This window comes from Nerophis lumbriciformis, linkage group LG37 (genome assembly GCF_033978685.3).
Source record: "Nerophis lumbriciformis linkage group LG37, RoL_Nlum_v2.1, whole genome shotgun sequence".
NCBI classification, from domain to species: Eukaryota; Metazoa; Chordata; class Actinopteri; order Syngnathiformes; family Syngnathidae; genus Nerophis; species Nerophis lumbriciformis.
In genome coordinates this window covers 19,932,501-19,950,352 of record NC_084584.2, presented here as the reverse complement: position 1 = coordinate 19,950,352, position 17,852 = coordinate 19,932,501, and the positions used below count along the sequence as shown (strand labels likewise).

At 42.2% G+C, this 17,852-nt stretch overlaps 3 protein-coding genes across 3 annotated transcripts in view; 1 reads left to right on the top strand and 2 right to left on the bottom strand.

Moving 5' to 3' along the window:
* Window positions 1–28: 28 nt before the first annotated feature.
* LOC133577423 (phosphatidylinositol 4-phosphate 5-kinase type-1 alpha-like) lies at window positions 29–14,244 on the bottom strand. Its single transcript, XM_061931258.1, has 14 exons — window positions 14,100–14,244; window positions 13,890–13,946; window positions 13,368–13,390; window positions 13,211–13,297; window positions 11,704–11,834; window positions 11,499–11,616; window positions 11,265–11,417; window positions 6,295–6,594; window positions 6,017–6,222; window positions 5,866–5,949; window positions 1,323–1,371; window positions 1,168–1,252; window positions 934–1,095; window positions 29–799 (listed from the first exon to the last, which is right to left on the bottom strand). The coding sequence occupies exons 2-14, from the start codon at window positions 13,942–13,944 to the stop codon at window positions 753–755; spliced, it is 1,500 nt and encodes a 499-aa protein (XP_061787242.1). The 5' UTR covers window positions 13,945–13,946; window positions 14,100–14,244; the 3' UTR covers window positions 29–752.
* A 266-nt stretch (window positions 14,245–14,510) lies between these two features.
* Window positions 14,511–15,463, bottom strand: ecm1a (extracellular matrix protein 1a). The gene is made up of 3 exons (XM_061931312.1): window positions 15,308–15,463; window positions 14,999–15,243; window positions 14,511–14,923 (listed from the first exon to the last, which is right to left on the bottom strand). Exons 1-3 carry the CDS (start codon window positions 15,375–15,377, stop codon window positions 14,720–14,722), a joined length of 519 nt encoding a protein of 172 aa, XP_061787296.1. The 5' UTR covers window positions 15,378–15,463; the 3' UTR covers window positions 14,511–14,719.
* Window positions 15,464–17,198: 1,735 nt separating this feature from the next.
* hcn3 (hyperpolarization activated cyclic nucleotide-gated potassium channel 3) overlaps window positions 17,199–17,852 on the top strand; it is a 44,039-nt gene continuing 43,385 nt past the window's right edge. Inside the window, exon 1 of the mRNA XM_061931609.2 lies at window positions 17,199–17,297. The gene's annotated coding sequence lies outside the window, so the exon portion shown is untranslated. The remainder of the gene's footprint in view (window positions 17,298–17,852) is intronic.

The following is a 17,852-nucleotide window of genomic DNA, read 5'->3' as shown; positions in this document are numbered from 1 at the left end:
AATCATATATATAAAAAGTCAGTGCAACTTTATTTACAAAATACAATAAATGCAAAACCATCATAGTGTTCAGCATACATAAAGAAACAGCATGGAATACAGAAATACACTGTAATAAATATTTAGGTCCACAGTTTATATATATATATATATATATATATATATATATATATATATTACTAACATCAGGCACATTGTACAGCAATAAATTATTCATAACCCCAATGATGATTATTATCTCAACCAACTTAATGTATGGCACCCTCCCCAAAGCCATTAACTTGAGAAGACAAAACATTGCATTGCATAGCAGTAAAAACAACACAATAATTGCTCCTTAAAGTTACTCATGTAAAGTACATCTTTAGTAACACCGCAAGGGCCTTCTGTTATTACGATTATAAACACTTTCAAAAATAAAAAATATTTAACGACTATCTAAGTGGAATGTAATGTAATGTAATGTTTTTAATGCATTGTATACATTATTTTCAATGTACAGGTAACATTGGCTTTTTCAAGGCACTTAACTTATACTGTGATTGCGTCTTAGCACTTTTCCATGTAAATATTATATTGGTCCATTAATTAATAAGGCACAAACAAAGGATGGAGTCACTCAAATGGGCCCGGGTAACACCAAGAATGACTTCAAGGCACAAGCTTAGGACTCTGAAGAGAATCAAAGTGCAGTAAAAAAAAAAAAAGGTGAAAATCACTGCTTGTGGTTTTAGCACATTTAGATGAGGAGATCAGCTCTTTGTATTCTCAGCATTGGATGTAGTTGCCTCCTTTACACCTGTCCAACAAAGCAATAAAAGCACATTTACTTGGCTGACCTAAATATTCCAGAAGCTAACAGTGACACTTTATTATGTAAAAGCACTGTACGTGCTGGAACGTTCCAGAAGGACTGAATGTAAACAATCTAACCGTTGTCTTGGTCCTCGCCCTCTTTGCCTTTTTCGTCTTGGGCCTTGACGGGCTGCTGGTTCTGGTTCTGGTTCTTGCTGCTGCTCGCTTCTGCCGAAGGAGCTCCTGCGCTGTCCAACTTCCTGAGAGTGCTGTGTCGCCTCTTAGAAGGGGACGTCTTCACTAGAAATAGAAGATGAAAACGGGTTAGGCAGCCCAGAAAGCACGGCGAGGTTTGTTAAATCTAATCCTTACATTGGACTTTCTTGAAGACGGTGTTGCACATAAACTTTTGAAATCGTTCCGCATAGAAACCTGGTCTGTGCACTGACACCGTGTCCTGAACGAGTGATAATAATAAATTATTGTATTTATTAGATTTAAGGCAAACACTTATAGATGCACCATACCCCATCTTGAACCAGAGATTTCCACGTGTGCTCCAGCATCTTGATGAATCTGAGGAACAAAACATAGACCTATTATTGTAGAACACGTCTTATAGACCTTTTGGCGTTCAAATGTTGGAAAAAATATGACTCAAATTCTGTAGTCGTGCCACAAATGGATTTTGTTGCTACCTGTTCACCCTCGCTCATAAACACATTAAAGAGACTGTCTGTGAAGCCAGCTTGTCGTTACAACTCCATATAGTAGATGACATCGCAACTCTGCTCCTTAACACACCTCATATGCACCTGGTCTGCCAGAGAATAAAAGACTTAGCAGGAGGGATAATTGTTGCCAGCTTAGCAACTTTGTTGCTATATTTAGAATCAGAATCAGAATCAGCTTTATTGTCATTACGCAAGGTAACGAGATTGAGGCCATTCCATACAGTGCGATGTGTGCATGCTAGAAAAACAATGTGCAAATATATAAAAATATAAAAAATGTAGAAGTGCAATGAATATGGTGTGAAATGAATATATACATGAAAAAAAAAACCCAAAAAAAAACAGGGTGGTTGGTGGAATGGGTTCTTGCACCGAAGAGAAGGCAGTTATGAGGGACAATGGGGCAGTCCGTTCAGGATGGTTATGGCCCTGGGGAAGAAGCTGTTCTTTAGCCTGTTTGTTTTGGTTTTAATGCACCTGTAGCGCTTCCCAGAGGGCAGCAGGTGGAACAGGTCAGAGCCAGGGTGGGTGCTGTCCTTGATGATGGCACTGGCTCTGTTGAGGCAGCGGGAGGTGTAGATGTCCGTCAGAGAGGGGAGAGGGCGGCCGATGATCTTCTGAGCCGTCTTGACCACTTTTTGCAGCCTCTCCCTGTCTGCTGCAGTGCAGCTGCCGTACCATACCGTAATACAGTAGGTCAGCAGGCTCTCGATGGACGAGCGGTAGAAGGTCAGCAGCAGGTCAGGCTTCAGGTTGTACTTCCCGAGGACTCTAAGGAAGTGTAGCCGCTGCTGAGCCTTCTTGATGATTGATGTGGTGTTGACTGTCCAGGAGAAGTCATTAGAGATGTGGACTCCAAGGTACCTGAAGGTGTGGACCCTCTCTACACGCTCGCCGTTGATGTAGAGGGGGGCAGGGTCGGTGCTGCTCCTCCTGAAGTCGACGATGATCTCTCTGGTCTTGCTGGTGTTGAGAGCGAGGTTGTTCTCCGAAGACCAGGCCGTCAGCTTCAGGACCTCCTCTCTGTAGGCAGCCTCGTCACCCCTGGAGATGAGCCCGACCACTGTGGTATCGTCGGCGAACTTGACGGTAAGGTTGTCACTGTGGGCCGGACTGCAGTCATGGGTGTAAAGGCAGTAGAGGAGGGGGCTCAGCACACAGCCCTGTGGGGAGCCGATGCTCAGCGTGCGGGAGGATGAGAGGTGCGGGCCAAGTCTCACATTCTGGGGTCGGTCCGTTAGGAAGTCCCTTATCCAGGCGTTTGTGAGAGGGGGGAGGCCAAGAGTGTCCAGTTTATTGCAGAGTCTGTCCGGGATTATTGTATTGAAGGCAGAGCTATAGTCCACAGAGAGCATCCGGACGTAGCTCTGCTGCTGCTCCAGGTGGTTCAGAGCAGAGTGGAGAGCAACAGCGATGGCGTCCTCTGTGGACCTGTTCGCCCGGTATGCGAACTGGTCGGGGTTGAAGTCTGGAGGGATATGGTCCTTGATGTGCTGGAGAACAAGTCGCTCGAAGCACTTCATGATTACCGGAGTGAGGGCCACTGGTCGGTAATCATTCAGGCTGGTGATGGGAGACTTCTTCGGCACCGGGATTATTGTAGATGACTTCAGGCAGGATGGGATGACTGCCTGAGCCAGGGAGAGGTTGAAGATCCTGGTGAGGGGGGGAGCGAGCTGGTGGGCGCACGTCCTGAGCACCTTTCCAGGTACTCCGTCTGGTCCGGTAGCCTTCCTGGGGTTCACAGCCAGGAGCACTCGTCTGACACTGTGCTCCTGTACAGTGAGTGGAGTGGCGCCGGAGCCCGGTGGGGGCGGGGGCAGGGCTGGAGCAGATGAGTGTCGCTGGGGGGTTTCGAAACGGGCAAAGAAACAGTTAAGCTCCTCTGCCAGTGTCGCACTCTGATCCGCAGTTGTCATATTGCAGCCTCTGAAGTTCGTGATGTCATGAATGCCCCGCCACACCTACCGTGAGTTTTTGCTGGACAGATGGGACTCTATGCACCTCCTGTGGTCCGCCTTTGCTTTTTTAATCCCTCTCTTGAGGTCGGCTCTAGCAACACTGTACAGTGCCCTGTCCCCTGACCTGAAGGCTGCGTCGCGGGCCCTGAGGAGTGTGCGGACCTGGCTGGTCATCCAGGGTTTCTTGTTGGGGTAAACCCGGATGGTTTTTTCCACAGTCACATTCCCGATGCAGAACTTTATGTAGTCCAGCACCGTTCCTGTGGCTGTCTCCAGCTCCTGTTGTTGGAAGAGGTCCCAGTCTGTGTGTTGGAAGCAGTCCTGAAGTTTGGGGAGTGCATCGTCAGGCCAGGTCATAACAGTCTTTGTGATAGGCCTGGCCTGGCGTCTGATGGGGGTGTAGGTAGGAGAGAGCAGGAGGGAAAGATGGTCTGACTGTCCAAGCTGGGGGAGGGGTGTAGCTCTGTACGCGTGCTTTATGTTGGTATACACGTGGTCCAGGGTGTTCTTGCCCCTTGTAGAACACTTCACGTGCTGGTAGAACTTAGGGAGTACAGTCTTCAGATTGGCCTTATTAAAATCCCCTGCTATGATATGAAGCAGGTAATCAGACCCATCTAGATACACTCGTGACTTTTGCCGGTGTTATTGGACACTTTTGGTGACCTTTAACAAAAGATGGGTATCATTTACATAACCTTTTTATTTTTATGGAAGTTTGTGACATTCAAATTTACTAGACTAGTAATCTAAATACTTTAATTATACAAGTTAAAAAGAAAAAAAATAATTAAATACTGCAGCAATACGAAACATACAAAACGGGCAAAAAAAGGGACCTTTGTGACGTAATAGTAATGCTCGTAATTACAGGGGTTTGTGAATGCACCCTCGCTTGCTGTAACTGTCATTGACGCATAATGAGGAAGTGCTGCGTTGTTGTGACTATTACTAGCGCCATGGAGCTAGTGGTGTTATATGAGGAGTGCTGTTGGCTTGTTAAAGTTGTTTTAAAATTAGAAACACTTGTATTTGACTTTGGAAGTTCATAATAAGGCTGGACAATAAAGCCATAATCGATTTCGATTATCGAGATAATCGATTCTCACGATTCTGAAAGTATAATAATTGGGGAAAAAAAGATTAATGGGCCGCGCAACGTGCATGCAAATTCCGAAGCTTGTGAAACAGATGAGGAGTTAATGAGAGAAAAAAGAGCATGTGTATGAGAGGTTTGAAATGTCACCATGGCTACTTTCTTTTATTTGACACAGCGCTAGCATGCCTAATCAATAATTACCAAACTCAACAAAAAAGAAAATCCCAAGAGTTCCACGTTCATGTAACCGCGGACGGAGTCACATAATTGGCCAATAAAACAGAATCCACTGAATAATATCAGGCATATTGACATAAGTGTACGTGAAATTTTGTCATTGTGAGGAGAAGAAACATTTGTTTGGGAAAATAATGTATCCGTTAGCGTTCATTTATCCCCGACAGGCTCAACCGCCCTGTCCTAAACTAAACAATGTCGAGACGGCCCCTTGAAACAGCAATTAAACTCAGAAGCTAAAGCTAGCAAGAACAATCCATACACCCACAACACATCTCATTTGCTTGTGTTGTTGTGAACGAAATCATCGATGTAACATCAATGGACAAACTGGTAGCAACTTGAAAGGCGCTGTCTATTTTTCTTTTTTTTTTTGACAGCCTCAAGTGAGTTGCCTTTTTACTCGTAAATCTGAGAACAGCACAGCACACTTCCCCCCTTCACAATAATAGCGCGTTGCGCCACATCTGCTCTGACTGCGCTAACAAAATAAAGGTTTCAAAAAAGTACAGAGCACAAGCATAATGCACTTAAAGCACTTAATACATTTACACAATTACTATGCTTTGACTTAAAATACTGGTAAAAATTGTCCAAAGATGTATTGCACCAATATATGTGAGAAAGTTTGCATTTAATTAACAAACATTTTATTAAATTCTATTTTAAACAAAAAGCACACATTCAATGGTAGTAAAATAAGTGGTAAAGGTATGAAGGTAAAAGGTAAAAAACTGAATTAAAAACAAAACAGAATTTTATTGTTTTTAATATTGCAATTGTTTTTTAAATTGAATGTTATTGCTATAATTAATAGTTTACTTGTTGTAGTTTATTATCCAGGTTTTTTAAAACTATATTTAAAGTTGAGTTTTGGTGGTATAATAAATACTCATGTCTTCAAATAATGAATGATTGTGTAATTAATCATGATTACAATATCAATGAAAATAATTGTGATTATTATATTTGCCATAATAAATCAGCCCTAGATAATGATGACTTATCAAACATAGGAGAAAGTGAAAGTGGTACTCGCCTGTAAGACTGCAGAATGTCAATAATGCCAATGTAGACCAGCAGTCTTTCGCCTTTGCAGTTCCGTGCTGGGATCCCTCCCGTGCTAATTTTAATAATAACAAGTGTTTTAGTCTTATGTATTTTCTTTTTGACATTAAAGACATCCTCACGTGTCGTCACTGTCTGTCGAACCCGCACTTCTTCCTTCCGCCTGAATGGCCTCCATGGGAGTGTTGTACAGGACCTTCTGCTTGTGCGGCTTCTTTCTCGGGGCAGTTGCCGACTCCCCTTGCGTCGGCGGCTCTCGGTTGGCCCGATCGATGACGTGAATGCCGACCAGGAGGCTGTAGTCCATGATCTTAAAGCTCTGCAGGACCTAACAAAGACATGACAAGATAAATGAGCACACCAGGAAATTGCCAGTGTTTGATGTTTGTTGGTCTCTCACGAGGCAGTCCCTCTGGACAGTTTTGCAGAAAGCGTTGTACATGTCGGCGTCCAGCATCATGCCTTCAGACATGTCCTGCAAGAAGTCCAGGTCCTTGTAGGTAGGCAAGGCTTTGGCTCGCTCCTTGGAGGAGGCGCGGCGGTTATAGGTGGAGCCCTTTAGGTCGAACTTGAGGTGCAGCTGGACGGAGGAGGGCAACAGGTTGTTCATGACCGCGATGCGGATGTTTGAACCGCGCGCCTGGATGCAGTAGAGCCCATAGAACTTGGGCAGTAACGTACGCCTGTTCTGGTTTAAATTCTGAAGAAGAAAACAATGGGGAACAAGCAGAAATGAAATGTGTTAGGACGACCACAGTGTAGCAGACATGGAGTATTAAAGTTGCTCAAGCTAAAACACTTTTATCTAAAATCAATGTCTCACATCGAAATGAATTTCAATTAACTTATTGGTGCTTGGGCCCCCCCAAAACAGCAACATTATAACAATTATAAAATATGAACAAACTTTAAGAAAAGAAATATTGTATAATATAATACAATGTAGTACAAACAGTGTACAACGAGTATGTGATTGGCGATTGTAATTTTATGAAGTAATGTAATAATATGGAGAAAATTGGAGAGCAGACTTCTACTTCTCAGTCAAACACACCATCAGCAGTTTTTTCATATTTTCATTGATAAATGTCCACTGTTTAGATATTATTTTAAAATTCTAAGCTGGCATTACACTCACTCTGCTTCAGTGTTGTGCAGACTAGCATTGATAAGATCGAATCTACATGCTCTGTCATATTTTTTGAGGATATCTTTCTTTAATTCAATGAATATCGTCCACTTCTTCTTCTCAGCACTGTCCTTCACACTCACGGTCTTCCTTCCCATGCTTGGAAAAACAAAGTTATGTTGATCTCTAGCTACAAGCTAATGCTAGCGGGTAAGACCAGATACTTTGGGCGAATCTTCCAGGGTTCACTGGCTAAGCAAACCAACGGCGGGGATGCTTGTAACTCAAATTTTTCTTGCAAGTTAAAGCATAATAATTAGCTGAGGGACAACTCTTATCTTAAAGCACTTATTGAGTGAGGTACCACTGTATGTCACAAAGTTGTCAAAAGATCCAATTTTTGGCCCGATACTTTTGATTGATTAATTGAGACTTTTATTAGTAGGTTGCACAGTGAAGTACATATTCCGTACAATTGACCACTAAATGGTAACACCCAAATAAGTTTTTCAACTTGTTTAAGTCGGGGTCCACTTAATTCATGATACAGATATATACTATCATATATACTATCATCATAATACAGTCATCACACAAGATAATCATCAGGGTATCCATCCATCCATCTTCTTCCGCTTATCCGAGGTCGGGTCGCGGGGGCAGCAGCTTAAGCAAGGAAGCCCAGACTTCCCTCTCCCCAGCCACTTCGTCCAGCTCCTCCCGGGGGATCCCAAGGCGGTCCCAGGCCAGCCGGGAGAGATAGTCTTCCCAGCATGTCCTGGGTCTTCCCCGTGGCCTCCTACCGGTCGGACGTGCCCGAAACACCTTCCTAGGGAGGCGTTCGGGTGGCATCCTGACCAGATGCCGAACCACCTCATCTGGCTCCTCTCGATGTGGAGGAGCAGCGGCTTTACTTTGAGCTCCCCCCGGATGACAGAGCTTCTCACCCTATCTCTGGGAGAGCCCCGCCACCCGGCGGAGGAAACTCATTTCGGCCGCTTGTACCCGTGATCTTGTCCTTTCGGTCATGACCCAAAGCTCATGACCATAGGTGAGGATGGGAACGTAGATCGACCGGTAAATCGAGAGCTTTGCCTTCCGGCTCAGCTCCTTCTTCACCACAACGGATCGATACAGCGTCCGCATTACTGAAGACGCCGCACCGATCCGCCTGTCGATCTCACGATCCACTCTTCCCCCACTCGTGAACAAGACTCCGAGGTACTTGAACTCCTCCACTTGGGGCAAGATCTCCTCCCCAACCCGGAGATGGCACTCGACCCTTTTCCGGGAGAGAACCATAGACTCGGACTTGGAGGTGCTGATTCCCATCCCAGTCGCCTCACACTCAGTTGCGAGCCGATCCAGTGAGAGCTGAAGATCTTGGCCAGAGGAAGCCATCAGGACCACATCATCTCCAAATAGCAGAGACCTAATCCTGCAGCCACCAAACCAGATACCCTCAACGCCCTGACTGCGCCTTAAAGGATATGAACAGAATCGGTGACAAAAGGGCAGCCTTGGCGGAGTCCAACCCTCACTGGAAACGGGTCCGACTTACTACCGGCAATGCGGACCAAGCTCTGACACTGATTATACAGGGAGCGAACCGCCACAGTAAGACAGTCCGTTACCCCATACTCTCTGAGCACTCCCCACAGGACCTCCCAGGGTACACGGTCGAACGCCTTCTCCAAGTCCACAAAGCACATGTAGACTGGTTGGGCAAACTCCCATGCACCCTCAAGGACCCTGCCGAGAGTATAGAGCTGGTCCACAGTTCCACGACCAGGACGAAAACCACACTGTTCCTCCTGAATCCGAGGTTCGACTATCCGGCGTAGCCTCCTCTCCAGTACACCTGAATAGACCTTACCGGGAAGGCTGAGGAGTGTGATCCCACGATAGTTGGAACACACCCTCCGGTTCCCCTTCTTAAAGAGAGAAACCACCATCCCGGTCTGCCAATCCAGAGGTACCGCCCCCCATGTCCACGCGATGTTGCAGAGTCTTGTCAACCAAGACAGCCCCACAACATCCAGAGCCTTAAGGAACTCCGGGTGGATCTCATCAGGGTATATACATTGAATTAGTTTAGGGTTGAAGTTGCCTGGAGGTGTACTTTTATTGCGGTTTTGAAGGAGGAGGAGGAGGAAGATGGGCTTTGACATTTGTTGTGTTCATATGCACATTCTATCTGACTACAAATGTGCGGCACGCTGAGGTTTTTTTAAGGGCATGTGACATTGTCGAAAAAAAAAAAAATTAAACATGGACCACTTAGTAAAAGAGAATTTTTAAAAAGAGAATTTTTAAAAGAACACAAGTTGTGTTAATAATAGGGCTGTCAAACTATTTAAATCATTAAGGCGATTAATCGAATTGTTTTCAAAGTTATCTCAAAATTAATTGCGATTATCGCAGAAAGATATAATTAGTGTACACTAGACAGATAATTTTTAAGTTTTTAATACCATGACTGGACAATTAATTTGATTTAATGAAATGTTCTTCAACAATATGCTTTATGAAACAGCTCAACACAAAAATTATACAAACATACTTTCAAAGAAAAAAAAAACACATGCAGTGTGTTGCTGCCTTGCCAGAGTTTGTATTTTGTAGGAATACAGAGTTTGTATTCCTGCTTTAGGAGCACTTGCATGTTTAGATAGCAGTTTCACGCAATAATAACACAAAATGTGGATTGTTACAATGATTCTTTGATTGTCAAAGATGTTAGGTGATATTTTTTCTAGCTGAATAGTTGTTTCTGATATTCTGTACTTTACGTGTTGTACAAGTTAATGGCATTCATATCTCTGCATGACAATGTTTCAACCTTCTCTAACTACTTATTGGTAAAATGTAAAATTAAGCCTGTTAAACATTCTGTAATTGCAGACTAACAATCAGAACAGGTTATTAAAAAAATATACACCATAACGATGGTAATATTGTGTAGTAAACTGTAATTACCCGATTACCCGGCTGCAGAGGGCAATGGCAGGCATGGATGCAAAATATTAAACCTAGTCTCAGTGGTAGCGAAGAAAAAGACGAGATTGTTTAAAGACTGTCTTCCTCCTTCATAACGACTCAGTGGTCTAGTGGTTAGAGTGTCCGCCCTGAGATCGGTAGGTTGTGAGTTCAAACCCCGGCCGAGTCATACCAAAGACTATAAAAATGGTACCCATTACCTCCCTGCTTGGCACTCAGCATCAAGGGTTGGAAGTGGGGGTTAAATCACCAAAAATGATTCCCGGGCGCGGCCACCGCTGCTGCCCACTGCTCCCCTCACCTCCCAGGGGGTGATCAAGGGTGATGGGTCAAATGCAGAGAATAATTTCGCCACACCTAGTGTGTGTGTGTAACAATCATTGGTACTTTAACTTTAACTTTTAACTTTATCACAGCTGCCTTTACAATACACTTAATTTAAATCTGCCCGAAAACATTTATTTAGGTAGAAATGTCGCAGAATAACAGAAAAGCATGATCGTATTGTAAGACGATTTGTTGGTTAGACCGGATGTGAAATTTAGCGCTATCATTGTGAAGCCGCCAACCGGACGTAGGTGATTGGTATGAGAAAAGACTTGACATGTTTTGACATAAATCTCTGATAAAAGTGACTTCAGACTTCCTCTCTACCATCTTTGTTTCTGCTGAGCTTGTATTCCATCTTACTAAAGCAGTTCGAGTAACAATCTACATTTTATGTCAGTAATGCACCCAACTGTAATCCAAACATGGATGTGAAGCTCCTCCTCTCTACAAGCAGCAAAGCGCGCCAGCAGCGTTTGCCCCAATGATGTGGTCTCACGGCGATTGAAGGTAAAATTGTCTTATCTTGGCTGGAGAATGACTTGCCATGGCTTTGTATCTGAGATTTCCAGAAGGTCCCCCTTTCTTTGTGCATTTCTGTTAGCTATTTTTGAGCTTGTGGCTCAACAGTAACTGGACGCCATTACACTTTTCCCCAATCTACAAAACGGGCCAAGGGTCAAAACCGTTAATCGCGTGTTTAAAAATGATTGCCGTTAAATGAACTTATAGTTAACGCGTTATCGCGTGAATTTTAACAGTCCTATTTAATAATCATCTAAAGTGGATATAATGAATAATGTTACGTGCACAAAATAATAGGGTGTAACTCTAATGCACAGTGGCACCAAAATCAAATGTAGAAACTGTAGCTGTGGAATCCAATATGTCTCCCATGTGCAAGCTCGTCTTACCATGAAGTATCCTGGCAAGAGCTTTTGCAGAAATTCAGCCTCTTTGCGCTGCACCGTCTTAACGATAAACTGGTCGTCGTTGGAGAGGTAGAAGAGCGATCCGCTGGCTCCCGAGTTGGACAGTTCGATGAGGTCCTCACTGCACAGAGAACACTATTGCCGGCACGCAGCAGTTAAGAACACACTTCTGTGTTTTGTTGTCATAACACATTAACAGAAACAATAACAAAATACCATATAGTCGTCAGGCTGGATGGAAAACATTTCCCTAAAGTAGCGGAATGCCATCGGGGCATAGGTCTTGAAGGTGAAGTCTCCATAATGGTGTGCTGGTGTGTGGCTGCTGCCTTCACTGGCAACCAGGACAAGACAACATTAGGTCATTACTGCACATATTACTTATATTATAACATGTAAATGTATATTTCAGGCAACCTACCCAGGGAAGTAGATGGTCTCCACCTCTTCAAAGTCCTGCAACAGCACGTCTCGCTCTGGTTTCTGAGCTAAGCTGCACACCGTATGAGTGATGCCCAACTGGATTGAGCCTTGCAGGGCCCAGGAGGGCGTCTTTAGGATAAAAAATTTTTTTTTAAGAAGACAGTCTATAATGGCAGGTAAACACATTCACCACACACAAGAATGATTGACTTAGCGTTTATTACCCTATTTTCTCCAATAGGGGGTGGTAGGGCTTTACTTAACTGCAGAGGGTAGGTGTACAAATCCATTTACATTTATATTTTTCACAAACAAATCATACAATATAATTTACAGTAATACTATATTGTAACATTCCGTAATATTGTTAACTAATTATATGTATTACTGTATTTTATTATTAAATATTCAGTGGACAATTTTTATTTCTCTCCCCCCTCCCCCCACATAATCATTAGATGTTTTTTATCAGTTTTCCAGCTCCATAAACAACGTTACAGGTCCCATACATATGTGCAGAAGCCATAAAACTATGGAGAAATCTTGAAAAAAATTATAAATAGTACAGTATAAATTACAATAATAATATATTGTATTGGAATAATTATTGTATAATTTTATATTTTATTTTGTTAATGTCGATTGTCACTTTTTAGTTTGATTTTAACACCTCATTTTTTTCCTGACAAATTACAAGCTGCTTTTTTGTTTTTCCTGCTCCATTAACATCAGCTTTACAAGTACCTCACTAATGAGCAGAAGCCACAAAAATAAGGGAAAATCATAAATAATCCATCCATCCATTTTTTACCGCTTGTCTCTTTTGGGATTATGTTTTGTAAAATAATATAAATAAATAATACATTCTTGGTTACAATAACATGATATTGCAATAAAAAGACTATTGTATAATTTAATAATATTTGATTAATATTTATTGTCCTTTTTTTGGTCATATTTTTAACACCTATTTTTTCCTGACAAATTATAAGATGCTTTTTCCTCATTTTTCCAGCTCCATAGACATCAGCTTTACATGTGCCGCACAGATGGGCAGAGGCAACAAAAACATGGAAAATCATGAAAAAAATTAATCATTAAAACATGTATACTTTAAATAATAGGTTGTATATTGCAAAATATGATTTTGCAATAGATAATTATTGTATAATTAATTTGAACATTTGTCATTTTTACACACCTGTTTTTTCTGGCAAATGAAGCGTCTTTTTCTCAGTTTCCTAGCTCCATATACATTAGGTTTTCAGGTGCAACACAGATATGTAAAGATATATATATTTAAAGGATAAAACAATTACATAATTTTCCATTTCCAAACCCTTTTGCTTGTTTTCTTAATATATAAAAAGGTGAAAAGCGTGTTGTAAGCGGTGGTATGAATTGCACCATATAAAAGTGTATGTACTGTTTTTGAAAATAGAATGTGTTTTCATGTCTTGAATGAACTAAATATAAAACAAAATATTCATCAGTCAACATCTCACCTTTTTGTAAACAGTCTCCCCAGTCTGATCCACTCCACGGTGACCAATGGTTTTCCTCACAACCGGCGCAAGACTACCTCCTGCAGCCTATCAGTAAGGACAGCACAGTTGACATATTTACACATCCCTCCAAATGTGTCAGAACAATACGTGTTACCTCCTTCCCACTCTCGGTTGAATCTGGAGGGAAATGGGGAAACAGTGTGGAATTATTTATAGAGAAGTAGAAAAAAATGGGAGTCACATGCCTCATATGGAAAGAAAACATTGTTGGGCTGTGGCTCAAACATGCAGACACACCTTGTTGGCTTCCTATAACCCACACAAGAAAGCACAGTCTCGATTTCCTAGTCTAGAACCACGAGGACTTTAGGAATGTTATTATTCCATAAGGGAGTTCTTATTGGTGAATTGCACGTTTGTGTTGTTATTTCGGTGTACAACAGGTCAATAACAAGAAATAATCTAATTAGCTGTTTGTTTCATCCACAAAAAAAACTGATTATATCTTCCTTGCAGTGGTCTTTTTTTGAGACTTTTATTAGTAGATTGCACAGTACAGTACATATTCCGTACAATTGACCACTAAATGGTAACACCCGAATACGTTTTTCAACTTGTTTAAGTCGGGGTCCACGTTAATCAATTCATGGTAATGTCAATGTAATGCAAGACTTACTTCCATGGTGGCTCTGCAGCTCCTGGGGCTCCTCTGCAGCTGCAGCTGTGGCCATCCCTATCAAAAAATGTGTGTTTTAAAAAGAACACTCCCAGTATGTGGTGGAAATGTAGGGAATCTTATAGAAACATCGCAAGCAGACTACATGACACAAGTTGCGTCAGTTTGTCAAAACCACTGTTAATTGTCGGCCGAACGTTATAAACTTACCGGACGTACGAAACTAACTAAAGACAGAAGATGTATCCAGTAAACGTTTAAATGATTTGTAGATGAAAAATGCTTAATTTTGTAATAAAGCGTCTTCTGTCACCGTGTTCGTAAACAAGGAAGCAATGCGGAAGTAGCTGACGTTCGCCGACAACTCCAAACAGGAATACAGCGTCCGGTTTGTCATTTTTTTTTCAGAATTAAACGCAACAAGTAAAGGGGGCTAGAAAATCAAATGAAATGACCTGACAAGATAAGACAAGATTCATGTAAAGTACTATTGTCATCAAATAGTCGGATGCATGTTTGGTTTGATGCGTTTCTGCCATTCAAAGAATGCTACCGTTCTTTTGTTTTGAAGGAAAAGTGGTTATTTCACAAACTTAAAAAAAATACCAAGACAAAGTTGAATTGCCTTTTGAACAGTTTATTGTGCTTTTTAGGGACATACTTCATTCAAGTTAAACACAACTTTTTTTTTTGTGTCCCACCCCAAACTTTTAACACAAACATATCTATGGATACATCAACAAAATATGTATGCTAATAGGAGCAGTTCAAGGGCATCATGTCATACACATTTCATTGACTTATGTCTAAAAGCATTTATTTGTTGCATTTTAGCAAGAATTTTCACCAAAAGTGAACCCAGGCTCCTCAGGTATTGTGGGTGCGGTGTAGTCTGGTGTTGCGCTGTAGTCTGGGTTAGGCAGGTCACTGTCAAAACAAGCCCAACGTTCATCTCCTTGCTTCTTGCAGCACTCGTAGGTGGCAGTCATGATGCTGATCTCTTCGATACAGAACTTGGACAGGGCCTGTTTCCACTGATGATGATGAATATACATTGAAGTTATCTGAAGATTAATCTTTTTGTGTTTCATTTGTGTCATTAGACTCACAGCTTGTCGGGTACAGCAGAGGATGGTTGCGTTGGGATCCTCTCCCCCTTCAAGGCAGCACGAAGTGAACCACTGCTCCAGGCGGTTGATAGCCTTCCCGCGGCGCCGGAGGTTGCTGTTCCCGGACCTCGGGAAGATGCTGTCTGGGTACCTGGGACGGCCTTGACCTTGATGGCAAATGGCAGCCAGGTTCTCGGACGTAGGCTGCGCCGGCGGGAAAGGTACGGCCAGTTTTTTAGAAGCTTCTGTGTTGAAACAACAAGAGAAATGAATCATCATGCCGTAGGCCCAATAAGAACATGGTATTACCTGCGAGGCTTCCACTGTAAAGAATCAGCATCAAAATCCCGAATCCTTGAAGGGCTCCTGCCAACGCCATAGCTCGACTGCTTGGACCTGAAATGCAACACGTGCACGAGCGGTCGGCTTATATCAGTGATGGGTGGGGCAGCGGGTGTGGGTGTGAAATACTCCAAATTGAGGCAGTGGGTGGGTCATCTTGACATTAAAAGGCCAACACAACAATATATCTGCTGAGCATGCAAAAGCAGAAATCAAACACTATCAAACTTTTTTGACCGCAAATCGCACTTAGATTAAATTCATTTTTTTTGAGCTGACGGACCTCATGCTATTAGCGGCGTTCATAACGAAAAAAATGTTGACAAAGCTAAGTTAAATGGAAAAAGCGGGACATTATTGCAATTTTACTGGGAAAAAAATAGTGCTGTTTTTTTGTGATTTAAAAAAAAATATATTTCATTGTTATACGTGCTCCTCACTCTTTATAACTCATGAACTCAGATCAGATCTATTTGTTGCTATTCATGCAGCAGCAAAACAAATATATAGATTATTTCCTCTGGTTTGTGCAAGCACATTCTTTCTGCCCTAGTGGCCAAAGAAAGGTATAATCTGACATATGGCATTCACACCACTTTTCTGCTGTGGAACAATTTCCCTTGTGGCTCATTAATGTTTGTCTAAGTCTAAATTAACTAATAAACACATCAGCGGGAATAATGCTGACTGTGCAGTTGCGCCTTACATCTATTACAACATTGGTTCTGTGGCTGCTGTGTTGTGCAATATACTTGTTCATGAATAAGAGAGCATTTACGACTTACACAGTTATGTTAATAAGCATGACCTCTGGTAGCGGACACTGTCTTTCTTGTTTTGAGAAGTGAGTCACAAAAATGTGCTTTGTGGCAAAAAACACGACCCACCCTCGCCAATGTTTATCAAAGCTATTCTTCCTCAAAGCAAAACTTTACAGTACATATTCAGGAACTAACTCTCCCTTGCGCCCCCCCCTGCCAAAAAGTGGCTGATTTAGCCTTTTTGTTATCATAAAGCGCCAAGTGTGCATCTAATGGGGACAGCTAGGATTGATCAACAAGTCTTGTTTTGTCTGCAATACAGGTGGGAAACTAGCAAGTCAACCGTAGTTTTCTCTTTTTGCCAAAGCACTTTTATTTTTAGAAAAAAACAAACACTTGCTCGTACTAAAATTATGTAAAAACTGAGCTTTGTAGACTCGCATGAACATAACAATAAAGTACAATGGCACACAGTACTCTACATGTTTACAGAGCATATCTGCAGCACACTTCCAATAAGGGACATACCCATATAAATGAAGATAGCGCCATCAAACCACTTTCTACTTAAAGGACCCATAAAAAGAATACAACTCCACTCAGAAACCCCAAAAACCATAAAAAAAACTTTTTAAGATATCCGGAAACGGAAGTCAATTAACTTCATATTCGCCCCTTACAACCATGCCCTCCTCCCCCCAAATTGTTTTAAGGAAACTGGAACCTGAAGTCGGTCCACGTCACAATTGGCAAAAAAGACTGATAAAGTTGAGAAATGCTCATCAAACACTTATTTGGAACATCCTCCAGGTGAACAGGCTATTTGTGGTGGGTGCCATGATTGGGTATAAAAGTAGCTTCCATGAAATGCTCAATCATTAACAAACAAGGATGGGACGAGGGTCACCACTTTGTGAACAAATGCGTGAACAAATTGTCGAACAGTTTAAGAACAACCTTTCTCAACGAGCTATTGCAAGGAACTGAGGGATTTCATCATATAAGGTCTTTAATATCATCAAAAGGTTCAGAGAATCTGGAAAAATCACTGCACGTAACATTGAATGCCCTTGACCTTAGATCCCTCAGGCGGTACTGCATTAAAAACCGACATCAGTGTGTAAAGGATATCAACACATGGGCTCAGGAACACTTCAGAAAACGACTGTCAGTAACTACAGTTTGTCGCTAAATCTGTAAGTGCAAGTTAAAACTCTACTACGCAAAGCGAAATCCATTTATCAACAACACCCAGAAACGCAGCCGGCTTCACCGGGCCCGAGCTCATCTAAGACGGACTGATGCAAAGTGTAAAAGTGCTTTGTGGTCTGACGAGTCCACATTTCAAATTGTTTTTGGAAACTGTGGACATCGTGTCCTTTGGAACAAAGAGGAAAAGAACCGTCTGGATTGTTATAGGCGCAAAGTTCAAAAGCCAGCATTTGTGATGGTATGGGGGTGTATTAGTGCCCAAGGCATGGGTAACTTACACATCTGTGAAGGCACCATTAATGCTGAAAGGTACATACAGGTTTTGGAGCAACATATGTTGCCAAGCAACGTCTTTTTCATGCTTATTTCAGCAAGACAATGCCAAGCCACGTGTTACAACAGCGTGGCGTCATAGTAAAAGAGTGCAGGTACTAGACTGGCCTGTCTGTAGTCCAGACCTGTCTCCCATTGAAAAATTGTGGCGCAATATGAAGCGTAAAATACGACAATGGATACTCCGAACTGTTGAACAACGTAAG

What these genes read in the sequence shown, in the direction of transcription:
- LOC133577423 (XM_061931258.1), bottom strand. Translation starts at nt 13,944, where the DNA reads ATGGCCACAGCTGCAGCTGCAGAGGAGCCCCAGGAGCTGCAGAGCCAC. An exon ending in GACATTCTGCAGTCTTACAG is followed by an intron (nt 1,372 to 5,865) that starts GCGAGTACCACT and finishes TTTGTTCCTCAG; the next exon opens with ATTCATCAAGATGCTGGAGC. An exon ending in AATCTCTGGTTCAAGATGGG is followed by an intron (nt 1,253 to 1,322) that starts GTATGGTGCATC and finishes TCACTCGTTCAG; the next exon opens with GACACGGTGTCAGTGCACAG.
- ecm1a (XM_061931312.1), bottom strand. Translation starts at nt 15,377, where the DNA reads ATGGCGTTGGCAGGAGCCCTTCAAGGATTCGGGATTTTGATGCTGATT. An exon ending in TTACAGTGGAAGCCTCGCAG is followed by an intron (nt 15,244 to 15,307) that starts GTAATACCATGT and finishes GTTTCAACACAG; the next exon opens with AAGCTTCTAAAAAACTGGCC. An exon ending in TCTGCTGTACCCGACAAGCT is followed by an intron (nt 14,924 to 14,998) that starts GTGAGTCTAATG and finishes CATCATCATCAG; the next exon opens with TGGAAACAGGCCCTGTCCAA.